Consider the following 19,015-nt stretch of genomic DNA (forward strand, 5'->3'; position numbering starts at 1 on the left):
TTTTTGTTCTCAGTTTTATAGTCTGTGAAGTGCACGTGGTTTATGTACACTTGACTCTTCACTTTGAATCAGCTACCAAATGGTATTTGTAACAGTTAAAAACATACAATATTTTCTAAATGTTGCCTTTTTCATATAAACAGCATCAGAATCCACTATGGAAAATGTTAAGACTGTGTCAGTGACAACAAAAAAGAAGATGTAGTTCAGAAGATTAAAAACTCTCTATCAAAAGACAGAATTAATAGGAAGACTGAGAAATTCTTTCCACACAGCATGACTCTCAGGAAAGAGCATTCACAAGCCCAATTTTAGGCTTTCCCACACACAAAGAGCAGACAATCAGCATATGGCCTCAGCATATGAAAAAAAAAATCTGCTTATAATATCCCCAGCATCTTCCACTTTTCTAGCAAGGTACCAAGTTGAGGAACCTTTCTTTTTCTTGGCACAACAGCATAGAGTAACAATATTTGGTCCTTAAGGTTCATAAGCATGACATTTATTAGGGATCTCCAACTAGCTGCTAGGAGGAGAAAAAATAAGGATAAGTAATGAGAAAAAACAAGGTCTGCCTGGCCATAGTAACTAAGTTGTTTCCCATTCATGATGGTAGATATCAGAAAACTGCAGCATAAGAGCAGCTGGAGAAATGGAACCTTCCAGGTCCTTCAGGTTGGACTCGATGATCTTTGAGGTCTCTTCCAGCCTTCTTGATTCTATGATTCTATTCTATGATTCTAAAATTAGTAGTGCAGTTACTTTGCTCTGCTGCTTTCATTGCTACAGAGGCTTCCAGTTCAACATATTTACAAGACTAAGCTAAAATGATATAAAAGTAGCCAAGAAGAATCTCTACAGCTCTTGAAACCATGGCAAGCTTAAGAGAAACAGAAGCAAGAGAATTAGAATCCATTTTTAATTCTACAGCTTTTTGTAATACATTATAATTATTGTTACCACAGAACCTTCTGTTTGACATTTGTTTGTCTGTTACAATTGTGAATTCATAAATTAATAAATACAATGGTTCTGCAATGTCTTAATATTAAGAATCACGTCTTCTGGCTGAAATTCAGGCATCTGCTGGCATCATCAACATATGCTACACAGATTAGCAGCAGCAATAATTTCAGTAACAGTTGTAGCAACATGGAGCTACTACTTAAGAAAAAGCACACCCTTCATTTTCAGTGGGAAAACATTGTTAACACTATTCCTTCTATTTCTAATTCCACTCCAAAACTCTAAAATTAGACCTAGTGCTCAAAAGATGCAATAGAATTAGAATTACAGAATGGGAGGTGTTGGAGGGGATCTCTGGAGGTCACCTAGTCCAAGGCCCCTGCTAAAGCAGGGTCACCTTGGACTGGCCATTACGGATTTAGAGAACTTAGGTATTAAAAACAGATTGTTCAATACATGCATTGATTAGAATGATGTAGAAAGAGACTGTTGCTTAAAACCTCAAAGCTAGGCCAGGCTTCATGAAAATCAACAGGTCTCAGCTTCTATTCAACCCTAGCGATTGTAACTGAAGAAAACACTGGACACATTCTGCTGAAGAAAGGTCTTTAAGAAATATGGAGTGGTTTATGCTCTTCAGCTGCATTAAGCACTAAGGATAGAAGTCTTCAAATCAGTGTTACTTTCTTCTACTTCTGGGGCAGTGCTTAACAGGGACAGGTGCCAAGGGACAAAAAAGCCTGTAGCACTGAAATGCTCAGTAACAAGAAATAAAAATGGACTCGGAAACAAACATACATAATTTACTCTTACTTTGGAAATAGAAATAAAAATTATCAATTTGCAACTCTCTTTTTTCATTGTTGTAAAATGCCATCACAGTTGCTCATGGTATTTCCCTGTGGATATATTGAATTCAGGGAATTTTACAGCCAGAGGTACTGCAGGGCTGCTGTTCAGAGGCAGATACTGGATAGTTACTGGATAGTATGTACAGAGGCAGACACTGGATAGTATATAAAGTAATTTAGAAAAAAAAAAAAAACAAACCTGGAACCTTAACTGATTTTAAATGTTGCTTCTCTAAGTGTAACTTAGCAAAGCCTAAGGAAGATTTCAGAAAGATTCCACTGGAATCTTAACAAATGCATACAGCAGTTGGGACAGAAAAGTGAAGGTAGAGAAGGGGAAAGCTCTTCTTTCTGACTACTGTTCCTCCCCACATGACCTCAGAAGTCATGCACAGAGCCCTAAATAAAGAACCTCCAAACTAAACAAAGACAAGAACAAACAACAAACACCAAAGTGGAAAAATTATACTCCCCATCCCAAGTGTAATACGGACAAGGAGAGGAAGGTTTCAATTCCAGTGAAGTGGTTTAGAATGAGAATTTTCAAATGGGAAAAAAACCCCAAACTTTCTGCAAAATGCAAAATACTGATCAAGAATTGTATGCTCATCTTCTGTGCAAGTGTGGGGCCAAGACCTCTACTACTTGCGATGACAGCACATGAGCAAGACAAGTTTAATTGCACCATAATGAGTGCATTGAGAAAGAATGCCTATGGATTTTGAGAAAGCACCCTGAGAAAGCTGTTTTTACTATGAACAGTATTAAATCTCACCATTTTAATAGTCAACACTGGGAAACTACAAAGTGTCTGAGAGTGCAGAGTGTGGAATAGAGTGATCTGTACCTTTTGTTGAGGCTGCACATGTAGCTAACGCAAACCTACTCACTAAGTCCTGGCCAGCTTTGTATATAAAGAATCTGGAGGTCTTCCACACCTCTAAAAGCCACTAAGCTGTTTTGAGTATTTCCAAGGACACAGACTCTCTGGGCAAACTGTTGCAAAGCTTGTTTAAAAAAAAAAAAAGTTTCTTCTTATATTTAAAATGCATTTTCTGTATTTTTACTTTAGTCCATTGCCTCTTGTTCTGCCAGAGGACACCACTGAGAATAGCCTGTCTCCCTGGATTAAACTACAAGTACAAGGAGGTGGTGGTACTTATGAATGAATAATAATTAGGTCCTAGAGACAGGCAATAGGTGATGAACATAGGAGATCCTTTTAAGACGTTTAGAATGAATGTACTAAATACAGATATTTGACATCACAGTACTAGATAATTACTGCAAGCCATAAGAACCAAGACCCATTCTTTATTTCAGCTCTAACTCACAAAAAAAAAAAATCAAACAACAAGAATTATTTTATTTAATTTAATTTCTCTTTCCTTCCTGCCAATAACTGAAGAAATGTAAGCAAACCCTGTGTTCTGGGTGGGCAAATGGTTACACTGAGCCAAACGCTTTTACTATTGTCTCTCCACCAAGAAGACATGGTAACACTGAGAAATCAGGCACAATCTCCCTTCCAATTAAGCTTCAGTAACTGCTTTAGGAATCATGGCAATATCTAACCCACAGTTTAGAATTTTCCCAAAATCCAAATGCTCCAAAAATAATTCTGCATCTACTTCCTCTTTGTTAGAACGACTGCAGATTGCGAATGTATCCAATTACAGACCCACTACACCAAAACCTATTGTCCTAAGTGTTTACTCAGATTGAAAAACAGTTTTTCTCTTGGGATCCCAAAACTTGGTTTAATAGGAATAAATCCTGTATTAAAAAAACTAAAGGCAAAGGTACTGGCAACAAAAATCCTAAATCTTTTTTCTCATGTAGGATTGAGTAACAGCCTGTTGCATTGTATTATGATTGAAGGCATTAAAGTGAGCCAGCTTATACTGCCAGTAAGGAAATGAATACAACATACACAGGATGAAGAAGTAAACCTATTCCTACTGCTAGCTGTAAGAAACAATCACAGAAAATGGTGTGACAGAAATTGACCTTCCCTTAAAAGGGGCGAAAAAAAAAATCTACTAACTTCTCATGGATAAAAGGTTTCATTTCCTTCTACAGTATTTGTGGGTTTCAAAATACTACCAGCAGGTGCACTAGATTCGAAAAACCTCTTGTCCTTCATCATGTATAATTGTGCTGAATATTAAGAAATACAAGCAATGGAATGTGAGTGATGGGAGTTCAATTAAAAACAGCATAATATCTGTTGCATAGAAAATGATTCTGCAACTGAAATCAGGTTCTAATGAGAGAAAAAAAGGAATACATTTTCACATGTTTTTAATTACACAGAATTTCCTCAAACATGATTTTTAATAATATATTCCATTAGGTTAACATCATATTTAAAGAAAGTGCATTTTCTGATTTCATTTTAAGTCTGATTTTGAGCAATTATTGTGTCATTGTTCTGCAGGAGAAAGGTTGAATTCATTTACTGTGTGGTTATGCTAGTTATGATTGATGTTGCTTCTCCAAATGATAAACCAATCACCCCAATGATGTAATGTCATTTTCAGAGTGCTATAATCACATTTCTCTCAAACTGGAAGCTCTGATGAGTTCTAACAAAGATTTATTGGAGATTAAAGACCTTCATAATATCAACAATAGATTGCTCATTTGATGGAAGATTTGATTAGGTAATTTTTTTAGGCAAATTATTTTTTCAGATATATCAAGAATGGCTATTGTGAAGGGCATAGGGTAGTACAAGTGGATGACTATAACCTCACAGCCAAGAAGACTCATCTTAAACTCGCTGAGGAGCTACCTTGTAATTGTAGAAGTTGAAGCAAGTGTAAGTATACAATCAGTCAAACAAGAGGACACTTATATAATGTAATCAGCATAAGACTTCTGCAAATATTTCATCTTCGGCCTGTGCTTTGAAGACTGTGATAGTAATGTTTAAAGAAGAACCTAGAGAAAGCTAGAAAATAATTTCTAATGATCAAAGATTGTCTGCAATCTAAGTATCTTCAAATCTCCCAAATTTAAACAAAATATTTAAATTTATTTACTTCTGAATTTCTGAATTTATGTTGTTAAGTTTCCATAAGACCTACAATAGATTTTAAAAACTACTTCTTAAAATAAAAAGGTATATATATAAAGAATAAATCAAAGCAGAGTCTACCTTTCTATATGCAGATGGTAAAAGCTGCTCTGACAATCTTTCCAGAGTCACAATAATAAGGGGATGTTTCCAAGTTTAAGGTATGTTTCACTATCTGTGGTATTTTCTTATAAACCCTCTAAAGGGAATATTGTGAGAATACAGAAAAGAATGGCATGACTAGAAAATGCTTATTCATTTCCAGAGGATATATTAAGTCCTGAAGAGCTGATGCTATAGTATCACACTCTAACTGGTGATCAAACAACTATGCCTGTATGGTCAAGAAAAAAAAAAAAACCAAACCAACCACAAAATTAAAAAGAAAACCAACATTTTATCACAATTTATGAAAGACACAAATGGGATATTTTGGGGGAAAACATGTTAAAACACAGAATGAACAAATCAGCCATTCACAAACAAATTAAAGTACATCTGAGCATGCCAAAGTGTTCCTTGGGTCAGTCTGCAGTAAACAAGTGTGAAACACTAAGTTTGAAGGATATGCAGAGACAATTATTATTATTTAAAATGAAACACAAAGAACTCTTCTATCGAATTTGCAACTGCCTTCATCTGACCTCACAAGAAAAGCCATGCTGGTTCCCCCAGCAGCTATAAATACCATGTACCAAGTATTTGAGTAACCTCCAAGTTTCTTCTGTTCATATTCCCTAACTTCGACTTTTTTCTACCTAGCAACCCTCACTGCATCTCTCCCCCACTTATTTTTCCTGTTCACCTTTAAACCCTTGTAAAATGTTTGATCCACCACATCCTTTAGAAGATATTCTCTATTTTGTTCTTTGTTCCTTTCTTCAGCTGTCAACATTCACTTATTCCTGAGCTCCAAAATGAAGCATGCATGCCTCCAACAATTCACTCCTGACTGGTAATGGTCCATTAGTATCTGTGAACCAGGGCTGCTTTTTCCATGAATATCACTTTACATTTATCTTCCCTGAATTTCCTCTCCTGGTTTATTGTCCTGTTACCTGGTCTCAAAAGGTCCTTCCGTGATTCTTCACAGTATGATCTTGTCCTTACCACCCTGCTATCAGCTGCCTTTCTCACATCCCACATCACCTCCAAGTATCTATCTTCATGTGCAGGAAAACTCTGGGGGGAACTCCAGCTTCTACTTAGCATCTTTTAAATAATCACTTATCATGCAAGGGTCTTCCCTCTTAACCTATGTTAGTACCCTTAAAAGCACCTAGTGATAGATTTCACAGAGACCCTTTTGAAAATACAAAGACCCTTCACCAACTAGGCCATCCTTAAGCAGAAATGGCTGACTCTTTCAAAGAACTCTTCAATGTTTCTATGGCAGGTCTACTATTTATAGAAGCTATATGACTTGTCAAAAATAGATCAGATCATATCCACTTTCCTCTCCCCCATTTCTATGATTTCTATTTAGTTGCCCTTTACAGATTTTGATGTCTGCAGCTCCCCAAATACCCCTGAACCTCTTAAAAAACCAACCCTCACTCAAAACTGGTAGCATTTTCCACCTTCAAACCTTAAGTAGCAAGGGAGCATGGTCAATCTCTGAATTATTATTTCTTTTTGTAATTATGTTTTAACATATCTGAATGGACTGTAGGGTTAAAGGATAATTCAGGATGGAAGGAATCCCAGGAGGTCCCCAGTCCAGCCTCCTGTGAAGCAAGGGCAGCTCTGAGGTCAGATCAAGCAGTTCATAATTTTAACCCATCTGCTCTTGCAAAGCTCCAAGGACAGAGATTGCAGAGGCTCTCCGGGCAACTTGTTCCGATCCAATGCTTAGGGGAAAAGTTTTACTTTATATCCAGTTCTGAATCTTTTTTATATTTCAATTTCTGTTCATTGTTTCATCCTCCCACCACACATCCCCAGCCTTTGTTAAAGGGCATGTTCCAAGTGTACCAGGTGCACCCATAAAGGCCAGTAGTTCAACACCACGTAGCATCTGCAATACCGTTCAGGTCTGCATTGTTAGAAGGAAGAGGGACCTCGAGCAGATCACAAACTACATGTAAGATACAAACCTACTGTGCTTAGCTAAACAGACAAGAACTGCACAACAGGTATCTGTGTTCAAACAAAGAAAAGGCAGAAAATCAGAAGCCTTGTTTTGTTTTGCCTGTATTTCTACAAACAGATTAGGTCTTTGTTCCTCCATTTCTGCCTGTCAAAATGAAAAGTCAGTATCTGTCAATAAAAAAATAACACCCAACAAAACAAACCAACAAATCCTAACCATTACAGATTATATGACTGATAGCAGAGCTGCAAATGTTTTAAAACAGTGGCCTGAAAGACAGGAATGGATCTGCTGAAAAATAGCAGTAACTTAGTTAAAAGTGACATTGAGAGTAGAGAAGCAGACAGATTCTGAAACAAGAACAGACACAGAATGGCAGAAGCAACACACACTTTAGATACGAAATCCCATCACGTACATGAGATACTGGACTAGTGGATACAGAACAAAGAACTACTGCATGCAGGCATCTCTTTTAGAAGATGCACAGAGGAGCAGGAAGTCACCTCTGAAAAATAAATCCCTCTGATGACAAGAATTCAATAACACTTTTTACACTGCTTATAACACTCCTAAAACTAAAAAACTCTCTATAGTAAAATGAAGGAAAAACATATATGAAGTATGGCATTTCCAGAAAGGTTTCCACAAAATAAAGCTGTCAGATTTCGTTTGCCTCATTTTCCATCGATGCTCTAAACTTAGCAGTGACGCAAGAACACATTTGCAAGAAAAAGGCATCAAACTGGCACAAACACGTCACAAACTCCATATGTTTGCAATTTTCTTACCACTGCTTGAAGCCTGCTGTGGCCCTGAACACGCTCTTAGCAGATATGAATTAGGAGAGAACTCCTCATCAGGATTGGTGTCCATGATTTGATGGGACGTATTGCTGTCTAGCAATGGCATCTGGCAGCTAACTGGTGGAGGATTATGAGAACTGGGCAGCTGAGCAGATGGGAGAAGGCTAGACGAAGATGTAGGTGGAATGGGACGACCTGGGAAAGAGGACACAGGGATCAAAGATCAGTAATGAATGTAATGAAAAAAATTCAAGCAGTCAAGTAATTGCACTGTAAGTGTCCATCGTTACACACGATTGCTGGTATGCAGAGCCACACAGTCTCTGTGTGGGTGCAAACTTGTCCCTTTGTATCATATTCAAAGCATTGTGAGCAGCTATGTTGTGGACTCATTCCAAAAATCTCTTCACAGCATCAGCTTGTAACTCATCAGATGAACAGACGCTGGGTGAATGAGAGCAGCTGCCCACCTCTGGATCAAAAGCAGCCTGTTCTGTGTGGGTATCACACACACAGCAGCCAAATGCTGACAGGCCCCAAGCTGCATGCCCAGATGTTGCAAAATGCAAGCACATCAGCTACACATTTCACCAAAATAATTTTCACAATTTTTTTGCTAAATAAGATCTGTGAAAAAGGGGATTATAACGAGTTGATTCCTGGTATTACGAGTCTGCAACATCTTGTTAAAACAATGGTGGTGTTCTGATTTAATTTTTACCAGGGAAATTGCTCTAGTGCAGGAATCTATTGGAGGCATGTAACAAGGACCAGATGAAGGTTATCTGTAAACTAATGGTCTCCCTGTGTTGTAGATCCTTCCAAAAGCTACCGACAAATGTGACAGGAAGCATAGGAGATGGCAGGGCTGAAAGGGAATTAATTCCATTAGTAGAGATGGGCTAAGCTGGAATACGGGTTGGAAACTCAAAGCTTTCCTGTCCTTTCATTTCTTTCTTCACCGGCACTATAAAGGCAAAATTTCCTGCCTAGCTCACCAGATACATTAATTTCAACTCTGAAACCCAGTCCTTAATGAGTACCATACACCCCAGCCCACTGTAATAACATACTTTTGGTCAACTGAACTCATGGTCTTCAGTCAACAAAATGCTTGTATTTATTTATTCTTTACTTTTGCGAACTTTCCTCTCCTAACTTTTTATCAATCTATTTCATCAAATGCACACAGATGAAGACAGTTTTTGGGTTTTTTTGACACTGCCTATTAGAATATGACCAGTTACAGGGATAAGAAGAAAAGAAACACGCATTCTGATCTCTGCAAGTTTATCTAGTGCATTGGAGAAATTGTTTATGAGTAATTTATACATAGGAAAATATGACCTCTGTGATACTGCCAAAGTCTGTGAGGCAAGGAGAGATTTGCTGCATGCTAGCAACAAATGTTTAAATGCAGCAAAACTACATAACATGGTGCATCCCGTTTTCCGTTGTTCTTAAAGAAATGGTAGCAGAGCAAACACACACTGGCTTTCTCCTTAGTTACAGCTCCATTTTTGGCATTAAGAACACCAAAATTTAGATGAATTACACTGAACACTGTACCATAAACTTTTAGGTAATCTTCTAGACTCACATATCAAATTCTGGAGAGAAAAAAAAAAAGAAAATAAAGGAAATAAAAAAAAATCTGGCCATCAATATAAATTATGTTTGGGGAGCAGCAATGAAAGGTACCCATAGATACGAAAAAGAAATAATAATCTTTCGCTACATGGTACTAAACAAATTGCATGAACTACTTTCTAACCTTAAAAAAAGTTTAAAGTAAAATAAATACCTGGAGACAAGCAAGTGACTGTTATGCTTATCTTTTATCACTAGATACATTGATAAGACTACATGACCAAATTATCATATGACAGAAATGGGTTTAAGCTACTCCACAATAAACCTCATTTACTGTCTTTTATTTATTACATATTAAGCTATTATACTAGTTAATTATATAGTAAATACTGTTGCCATACACAAAGCAGGTTGCCTAGTAATGCCTTTGGCTGGACATGCCCCAGACATGATAAAAGAGCTGGTCTGTTAGTTCAGGAAATGGAGCTGGACAGCCGATGGAGGCAAAGCAAGGGACATAGGCACTCAAGGGTGGCACACCCACCACCCTCCTCTTCCAGCACATGCATGTTCTCACCGTATTTCCAAGTCAGCCTAACTGCAGCACCTACACTGTCAGCAATGTTAAGTCCTCTATAAAGAGTGAGAAATGTTGCTAAGTGTGTCGGGAAACAGCCAGATAATATGAGATGCATGTATTTGCAGTGCACAGCACCATAAATTAAGCAGGCAGCTGATGAAGGGGAAACATTCCTGAGGTACAGCACATTCAGCAGACTCCTATTCCTCCCCAGAATAATTGCTTTCTGCAAGTAAAAAATTGTCCTTCAAAAACTTGTGCAAAGCATGTCCTGCCAGTGGGCTGGGCACTCTCAAGCAGAGTCCTATTTAATAAATTAAATATATATTGTCATAACTGGCATAGAAATATTTTGTATTTGGTAAAATTACTGCAGTTAACTGACAAGGAAAAATCATCCATTTTCTGTACAGTAACAGCATCTATTATTTTTGTAGCTGAAATGGTATTTGTACTTCAGCGCCCTGAAGGCCAGTGTGGAGCCCCAGCAGGCAAAGCTTCTCTCTGGGGACGAAGTCATTTCCCCCCAGAGCTAAGCAGCCTGTGCTGGCTGCTCTCAGGGGAAAGACAAGACACACCACTGAACAGTTACCTCATGCAGCCAGCTCTAATGCTGATCTATTTGTAAAGAGGACTTGGTTAACCCTTTATTCACCAGACTTCAAGTAGACAAGACAAAAAACCTCAAACGAAATATACAAAAGAGGGAAAGAAATCTAACCACCTGTGGTAATTTTCTTCAGCAGCAAGTTCCTTTTTTTTGCCTAAACGCCTGTTGCATTTTTTCTCTAAGGCAAACAAGCTTCAAAACAACAACAACAAAAAGATATAAATCAGGATTTGGATGACAGAGAGTTATCACTGAGGAAAGGTTACTTCCAGTGCTTCTGGAGCTCCTATCTCTCTGAAAGCAACAAATGAACAAAACCAGCCAAGCTAAAAAGGTTTTCACAGAGGCTATTTCACAAGAGCTGATGGAGAAAATAAGGTCTTCCTAAAAGCAGGGGCTGATATTCCTGCACATATCTGTTTATTGATGGTTTCACCTATTTCTCTGCATCAAAACAGATAGTTAGGGCAACTAAGCATGAAGTTGACACCATCCTATCATACCACGGAAAGAGAGAAGGTGGCTTTGAAACCATTAAAAAAAAAAATCTCCACAAAAGAGATCTAGACACAGTAATCATCATCTCTGACTTCCATAACAATGAACCAGTAAAGACAAATCAGTGCTACGGGTTTGTTTCCCATTTAAGAAAAATCAAGAACACCCTACTTGCCCCACTTCAGTTTTTCTCAAAACTTTCATTCTGTAAAAATAGCAGAAAGTGCAAGAACAGGGTGAAGACTATAAAAAAAAACCCAAAACAATTATGTAACTGCAGCAGAGACAAGAATATGCCCTGAAAGGCAATTTCTATCACTGTGCAAAGACAGACTTTTACCTTTTGTCCATAGCATCTCGGGAAGCAGAGCCACAGAGCCCTTCCTGGCACAAGAAGCCCAGGGACACTGTTTTCACTGTTTGCACTGTAGAATCTACTCTGCCAAGGAAGAAATGGTGCAGCTATTTGTGGAGTGTGCTCACTATGTCTGCAACTATGTCCTTGCAGACTGCATGTATGAAGGCTTGGGTACTGTCCACTCTGCTCTGTCCATGGGGCTACCTGCAGCTATGGTCCACCAGAAGAACTTCACTTGGGCCCTTGAAGCCCTGACATCTCTCTTTTGGTGTATATTTTTTAGTGGTTTGGTTTTTGGTGTGTTAGGAGGAGAAGTTAGCATCAGTGTTGCCGAGTCACAGCTCCATGACATCATCAACACATCAACTCCAGTTGCACTCAGGGAGTGAAAGCATTTCTGTTGGCAAGATCTCCAAAGACAACACTGAAGTCAAACAGTGTAAGCAATACCCATTCCCTCTCCTCTCAAGCAGGTAGTGGAACTACCTCTTCTCTCAACCACACCCAGTTTTCTTAGACCCTTTCTATGAAACCTCAAAATACAAAATCAACTCTAAGGGACCAAAACACTCAGGAAAAGGACACTGAAGAAATTAACAGATACTTGCCAAAACCTCTACCTCCTTTATGAGAATAGAAAACCAGTAACATAAGATGACCAGTTGCAGCATAAAATATAGTTTTGAAAGCTTTTTAAATTCACATGGTACAAGACAAACAGTGCATTTGTTTAGAAAGCATGATCTCTCCCCTGTGTAGGTACAGCATTTTCATAGTCCAGAAGTTAAAATTATGTTTAAATAAAATTATCCTAAAACTCAAGGCTATTTCCTTTTAGGTACATGTTATAATTCCTATTTCCATTTCCAAGCAATCCTACTAGGGGTGGGTGTATGGATAAATTAATAAATAAATTTCTGATTAAAACAAAATAATGCCAGATTCTTTGGCTTAGCAGTGCTGTAGTTACAGTTAGATTTTGTCATCAGACAAGAATTGTTTATAAGGCATTATATGTGACAGAAGAAAAACAAAAGGCAAACAGTTTCTGTTAGCAAAAAAATAACCCCAAACCACTAATGTCAAAATATATTCATATTTAATATGTTTCTCTTTCCTGTCCTCTGTAGTAGAACCATTTACTGCTCATCTAGGAATACAGTTTGAGAAATGCAGATAATAGAAAAAGGATGAAGAACCACCAGCAAGTCCTGCTCTCTATTTTTCATTACAGATGCGTTGTGTAAGCTTGTTCATGTTTTGTTATCTTCCTTAAACCATCTGACCTCAGTATGTGGTTATTATTTCCTGAAGTACTGCGCATGTGTAGTTCTGGAATATGAAAATCACTGTAGCAAGGCAAGATAGTATCACTACAAAAATATCTGCAGAAGAATAAGACTAACTTGGAAATCAATCACTTCTCTTCAGACTTGCAGTGATAAAGTTAAATTAATTTTCCCAAGCAATCCATCTAAAAAATATATCAGTTTTATGGAATTTGGGTGTTAAAAATAAGCAGACAGTTATGACTTAAAAATTATCTGAGCCAATTCAGTATGTAAAGGAATAATTTGCTGCTGTCAAAAGCTAACGTTACTTAATTCTTGTCTTGTTAAATCATTTGATGCCCCTTTCTCTTTTAGTTAAACAAAGATAAATAATAAAAACAATTTATAGCTAGATGATGTTAGGGTTTTGCAGCTGTTCAATGTCTTTTGGGCAGATTAGATTCTGTAATGAGAAGTTATAAGCCTCATTTTATAAAAGCTGCTGCTGTCTTGGGAAAAACATCAGTGAATAAGATGAGAAAACTCTTTTCCTTCATGAACCTATTACACTGGCAAGCTGATTACTTGGCATATGTTTGATACCTTCATAGCTGGAAAACACCAATTTGTTGCAGTGATTTTTTCCACCACTCAAAGCCAAAATGTCTTTTCTACTCTTACTGTACTTCTGATTTAGCCAGTAAAACCAGAGCAAGAAGACACAGACAAATCCACACAAGTGTAATTCATATGAACTTGAATTAACTTAGCATCCCTAAAAAAGGTTGTACTGATCTAACTGCAACATTAAACTATAACAACTCTACAATTGCCTCTTTCTTGTGAGACAAAACCAACATTCTAAGATTATGAATGTTGGTTTTAGAAGAAAACTATTGGAAGATTCACAACCATCATCATACATGACTGACCTTCCACCTTTACAGTAACTTAATCTGTGCAGATTTTAAAAATTGAGAAGATAAAAATGCTCTTATCTATCAATTTCATCAGCTAAGCATTCATGCCAGGCAATTCCACTAACATAAGGCCCTAGGTAGGTAACTACCAGATACCCTATGAAATCTATCCCTTACAAGCACTCAATTTGATCTTTTTTTTCTAGTGACACAGTTCAGACTATGCAGTGCTACAAACTCGTTTTCACTGTTCAAACACCTCCTGTTTACCTTCACCTTATTTTATTGAAATACTGTAAAACAACCACTCACGCTGTCTCCACGACACATCCTCCTGAATGATGTTGGCTTTATTTCTATTAGAGAAATTTATTTCCAGGAACACTGCAACACTTTAGTGATTCAAGAGCCAAGAGTTACTAATAGGTGGGGAAAATAACATTATCTTGAACAAACATGAGAAAACTCCGACCTGTAATTATTTAACAAACTGTGAAAGTCAAACAGAGATAGTACTAACTGGTGGGAGTTGGATTGTGATTAGAAAGTTTGTGTTAACTCTTTGCAACCTACTAAAAAAGCAGCTCTAATTACTGATGAGCAAATGGGAAATGAACACAAGGCTTCACACAAATGTTATGTAAATGGATAAATAAATGATATGCTTAGAATCTGCTCTATCATACAGTGCAGTGCCAGTGCTATGCTCTGTCAAGTTCTGCTTCAGGCTATTAAAGCCTCCTTCTCTTAGGTACACCTTGAGTTAGAATACGGTGCTCCTATTTGTTTTCTAAAGGTGTGCAGAATGCACTTCAAAATTAGTGCTAAACATCTGCCACGATATACTCTAGGGATGTTTTTATTTTAGTGCTGGGAGACTCTAGGGTGCAGTAAGAAAAGTATTCTTACTCTTGATACCAATACTTACATTTATATATTATCTTGATATTTACATTTTTCTTGTTTCATCTGTTTTTTTCTCTCAAGATCCAGCCTTGCATTTCTAACACAACCTGTTTTGACATTAGCAGAAGTTTTGGGTGTACAAGGAAACCAAAGACTTGACTTTTCAGTCATGTATGTCACTGGTGGGATTTTCCAAAGCAGAAAATCATGTGAGCACTTAACTTTCTGGTGTTTTACTGCATCTTCAGGCAGCATCTTTTCTTTTTCTTAAACATTTAACTGGGTGCTACACATGCTGAAGACTGTTATGATATTTAACAATGAATATTTGTGTGCCCTGACAGGAAGGTACCATGCCCCATAACAGATCCTGTGTCAAGAATGAACAATCCACCTTTTAACAGTAAACCACAGCAAAAGCTCATCTCCATGTAAGTCAATACGAATTCTGCTTTTGACTTCAGCAGAGACAGGTTTTCACCCCGGAGTGCTAAAAAGCTTTTGCATGCAGAAAAAGCTCTCACAAGAGCAGTCCTTTCCTGACTGAAATACCAGGCTGCTGTTGCTCATTCAGTTCAGGATGGTCCACTGCACTCAGATCTAGGAATACGGCTTGAAGCCAAACAGCAGTTCCAGATCCAATGGAAACATGAAATACCATCACTAATACAGAGCAAGCCCATTTAGCCCTTGAAAAAATCTCCCTGGCATCTGCTGGTAGAGCTGACTACTCCCTGAAGAAGACATGTAATACAGGAAGTATTAAAATACAAGACTATGGACAACTTATCAAACCACTAATAAGTGATTCAAGTGTAGATAAAATTTTATTCACCCTCAGTATTGAATAAAGTTTGAAATATTGTGTCTTTGTAAAGCTGATTTCCATTTCAGAATCTGTGAAGTAAACTCAAAGAAACAATATAAATTATGAAGGAAAGGAAAATATCATTCATTGCTTGTGGACCATACCTTACATGAACACTGGATTCTCCTTACATGAAAGCTAAAAAATTGATTTCTTGAGAAGGTTTATATCAAATTTCACTTTATGTGAAAGGATTTAGCCAAAATAAAACCTGAGTGGCAGACTGCAACACAACAGCTATCAGACCATTAACTATTTCACCATTGCTGCGTATCACTATAATTAATAGCACCTTGGGAGAGCAGCTCAGGAAATTAAAAAGATAAAATTTCCTTTTAATGAAAAGAAGTCACAGACATGAAAAACTATTAGATGGGAAAGGAAGCTTCGCTCCGCAGTACTAAGAAAACTTATAACCTGATTAAAGGGCATTTGAAAGCACAAAATTAGATATGTTAAAAAGGTAAGAAATCTTTTCATTATAGTTACAGTTTAAGTTGCCAGAACGAAGGAATAAAGATAGTTCTTCTCCCTCTAAAACAAATAGGTTCTATTCCACTCCTTTTAATAAGCAAAAACACCACTGAAAAATAAATCACAGAATCATTAAGGTTGGAAAAGACCTCTAAGATTATCAAGTCCAACAGTCAGCTGAACAACACCATGCCCACTACATCATGTCCTGAAGTGCTATGTCTACATATTTTCTGAACACCTCCTGGATTAGTGACTCTACCACCTCCCTGGGCAGCCTGTTCCAATGCCTGACCACCCTCTCAGTAAAGAATTCTTTCCTAATATCCAATCTAAAACTCCAGCAGGCTATAGAATAGCTTGAACATACCAGTATGTATTTCAGCATGAGCTGCATCTTTAAAATAATGACTGTTTCTCTTGTCTTCTCAATCTTCAAGCACTTTGTAACTACAGCTCAGAACATGGACAAAGAAGAATTAAAGTGACTGAAGCTGAAATATGCTACTTAGGAATCCAAAGTTTGTTTACACCATTAGAAGGCACTCAAATATACATCCCCATAAATGACAAGGTCCCAGCAGCAAATTAACAGGAACAATTTTCCCATCTCAGGAGCTGTCAAGATGGGTTCTGCTAGCCAATTTATCTTACTCTAGCACATCTCTGGTGCTTGTCAATCAATATGTGAAACATTTGGTACTGATTGCCATTTTCCTATCCACTTCCTTTTGCCTCTCGTACCAGGCAATTTACTGCAAGTCAATCAAGGTTGAAGCAGACCTTGTTTAAATAAAACACTGCTGAGTTCTTTTCACACCAACAATTTCAAAAACAGAATGAGCTGTAGCTTTTCACATTTACATTTATACTACTTTTTCTGCTTTTCCCAAATGCCATGCTCAAGCTCTAAGTCATAACTTAACTCAGCCAAAGACTTAAGGAGAAAACAGCCAGGGAAGATGAACTGAATATGACTGTACAACTGTCACACATTTGGTCTATCAATGGTGAAAGAGAACATTAAAAAGTACTTAAGTAATCTGGAATTATTTCTTTTTGACTCTTGCTCGAAGTCAAGTGTCCAAAACATAAAAGCAACTTCTATCTTGTTGGAACTTAACTCAGAATATTTATTTCAAATATTCATTTACATAGAAATTGTAAGATAAGGAGACAACTAACTACTGTATTCATAGCTGCATGTCACAAATACAAGTATGAAGAAGACCAGTTCTCTCAGCTAAAAAGTTGATCCAATGCAAAGTACGCTGAGAGCTTCCCTTACACATCCAGATGAAAAAATCCACAGGTCACATCATGTCTAACTTGGGAACTACCTTGGCATCACCACTAAGTAGTGAGTGAGGTAGGGAAATATGGCAGAAACAACTTCCTTGGCAATACAGTTACTGAGTACAGTAAATCAAATAACCTACAACAAAGAATAAAAGAAAATGAAAATTAGATTTATCTCTAAGACCTCACAAGTAACAGTCTTGTAAGAGTACAGAGGACATATTCCTTTAATAATGGACACAAAGCAATTAGTTATGTTACTGTTCTTCTAAATGAGATAATCTGTTCCTCCCTTTTTTAACTTTGAATGACATAAAGGTATCAGACACTCCCCCTCCAAGATCAAAGGCATATATATATGCGCTAGCACATATGTAATATGTATTGTTTCTAGACCACACATATATATATATATATATATATATATATATATATATATGACAGAAACTAAGCTACTATATACGTATGGTAAATTAATAGTTTTTGAAAATTATCAGTTCCTTCACTGGTCAGCAACTTACCGCTACAATAAAGTATAAAAAGAGCTCAGATTATTTAAAAGGATGCCTGATACAAGTCTGTCAAATACGCTTGCAGTAAACACCTTGTATAATTTTATGATAGGGACATCCACAGCACTACTCGCTAGTACTTAAATACGAGACTTAGTATCTTCTCAATCCATAGCACATGATAAAATACAAAAAAACATTGTGACAGAGTCAAAGACTGACTGCAAAATGCAGCAAGCCTGTTATAGGTTGCATGCAATCACCACTCTCCTGTGAGGTATTTAGACATCCTTACATAAAGCCATCATAATGCATGATACAAACCTAATGGGTTGTGTTTCACTGTCATTTGGATAAAGGACATTAGGAAAAAAAAAAATCAGGGAAAGGGTTGTCAGGCACTGGAACGGGCTGCCCAGGGAGGTGTTTGAATCATCATCTCTGGATGTATAGATCTGGTGCTTGGGGACATGGTGTACTGACAGACTTGGTGTAGTGGGCAAAATGGCTGGTCTTGATGATCCCAGAGGTCCTTTCCAGCCTGGATGATTCTATGAAGGCACTGGTTTAATATAAGCAAATGTTAAACATCTTAGAACATCAGTTACGTAAGAAGCAAAACCCTCTTGCCCTCTATCCTTACTGCAGGTAACCCTGCTGAGGCAGTCTCCAATTTAAGGATGTTCCTTTACACTGCTGCAAGTCACAGGTAAAAAAATCTCCACATACTATATGAGAGTAAGGTGTGGCCAAATCAGTTACCCTGACTCATGCAAGCATGATGGAAGTCTACGATGCAGTAACAACAGCCACTGGCCCACAGGAAAAGTTCTCATAGAAGTAGTATAACAATTCCAAATTCCCAGTGAGGTTCCACTAATTACAAAAGATACCAAGTGATTTCCTTGCCTAGTCTTCAAAACAATGGCTCCTAGACTAAATCACAAAGAATCATAGTCATGTAACATTTATTTTATCGTTTGCAACTAGACGTGTAGACTTCCATATTAAGAAATTTTCCATTCATTCTACCTCACATATCTAAAACATCCCTGAATTCCCTGAAAGGAAAAAAAACGAAACAAAAAAAAGCACCCCATTTTAATTCTCAGGGCCTATTCAAACCTAAACTCTGCCACTGGCCAAGGCATGCATTGTATTTTTTACAGTCCTTTCAACTCAGAGCTTTCCAAAAGCTCATGTCTGGAATGTAGGTTTACAGCTGAGCTCTGTCAGTTAATTGGAAAGGCAGTTCCTCCAAAATAAAAACAACACAGCAAACAACAAACCCTACACTTGCTTAGGAATCCTTTCTATTTTCTCACAGCA

The 19,015-nt window shown here is 37.4% G+C and overlaps 1 protein-coding gene across 2 annotated transcripts in view; it reads right to left on the minus strand.

Moving 5' to 3' along the window:
• Nucleotides 1–19,015, minus strand: part of TENM2 (teneurin transmembrane protein 2) — a 506,506-nt gene that overhangs the window by 226,675 nt on the left and 260,816 nt on the right. For both annotated transcript variants that reach the window (XM_054389071.1, XM_054389069.1), the window contains exon 3: nucleotides 7,783–7,992. In XM_054389071.1, coding sequence (XP_054245046.1) covers nucleotides 7,783–7,992 — 210 coding nt within the window. The remainder of the gene's footprint in view (nucleotides 1–7,782; nucleotides 7,993–19,015) is intronic.

This window comes from Indicator indicator, chromosome 18 (genome assembly GCF_027791375.1).
Source record: "Indicator indicator isolate 239-I01 chromosome 18, UM_Iind_1.1, whole genome shotgun sequence".
NCBI classification, from domain to species: Eukaryota; Metazoa; Chordata; class Aves; order Piciformes; family Indicatoridae; genus Indicator; species Indicator indicator.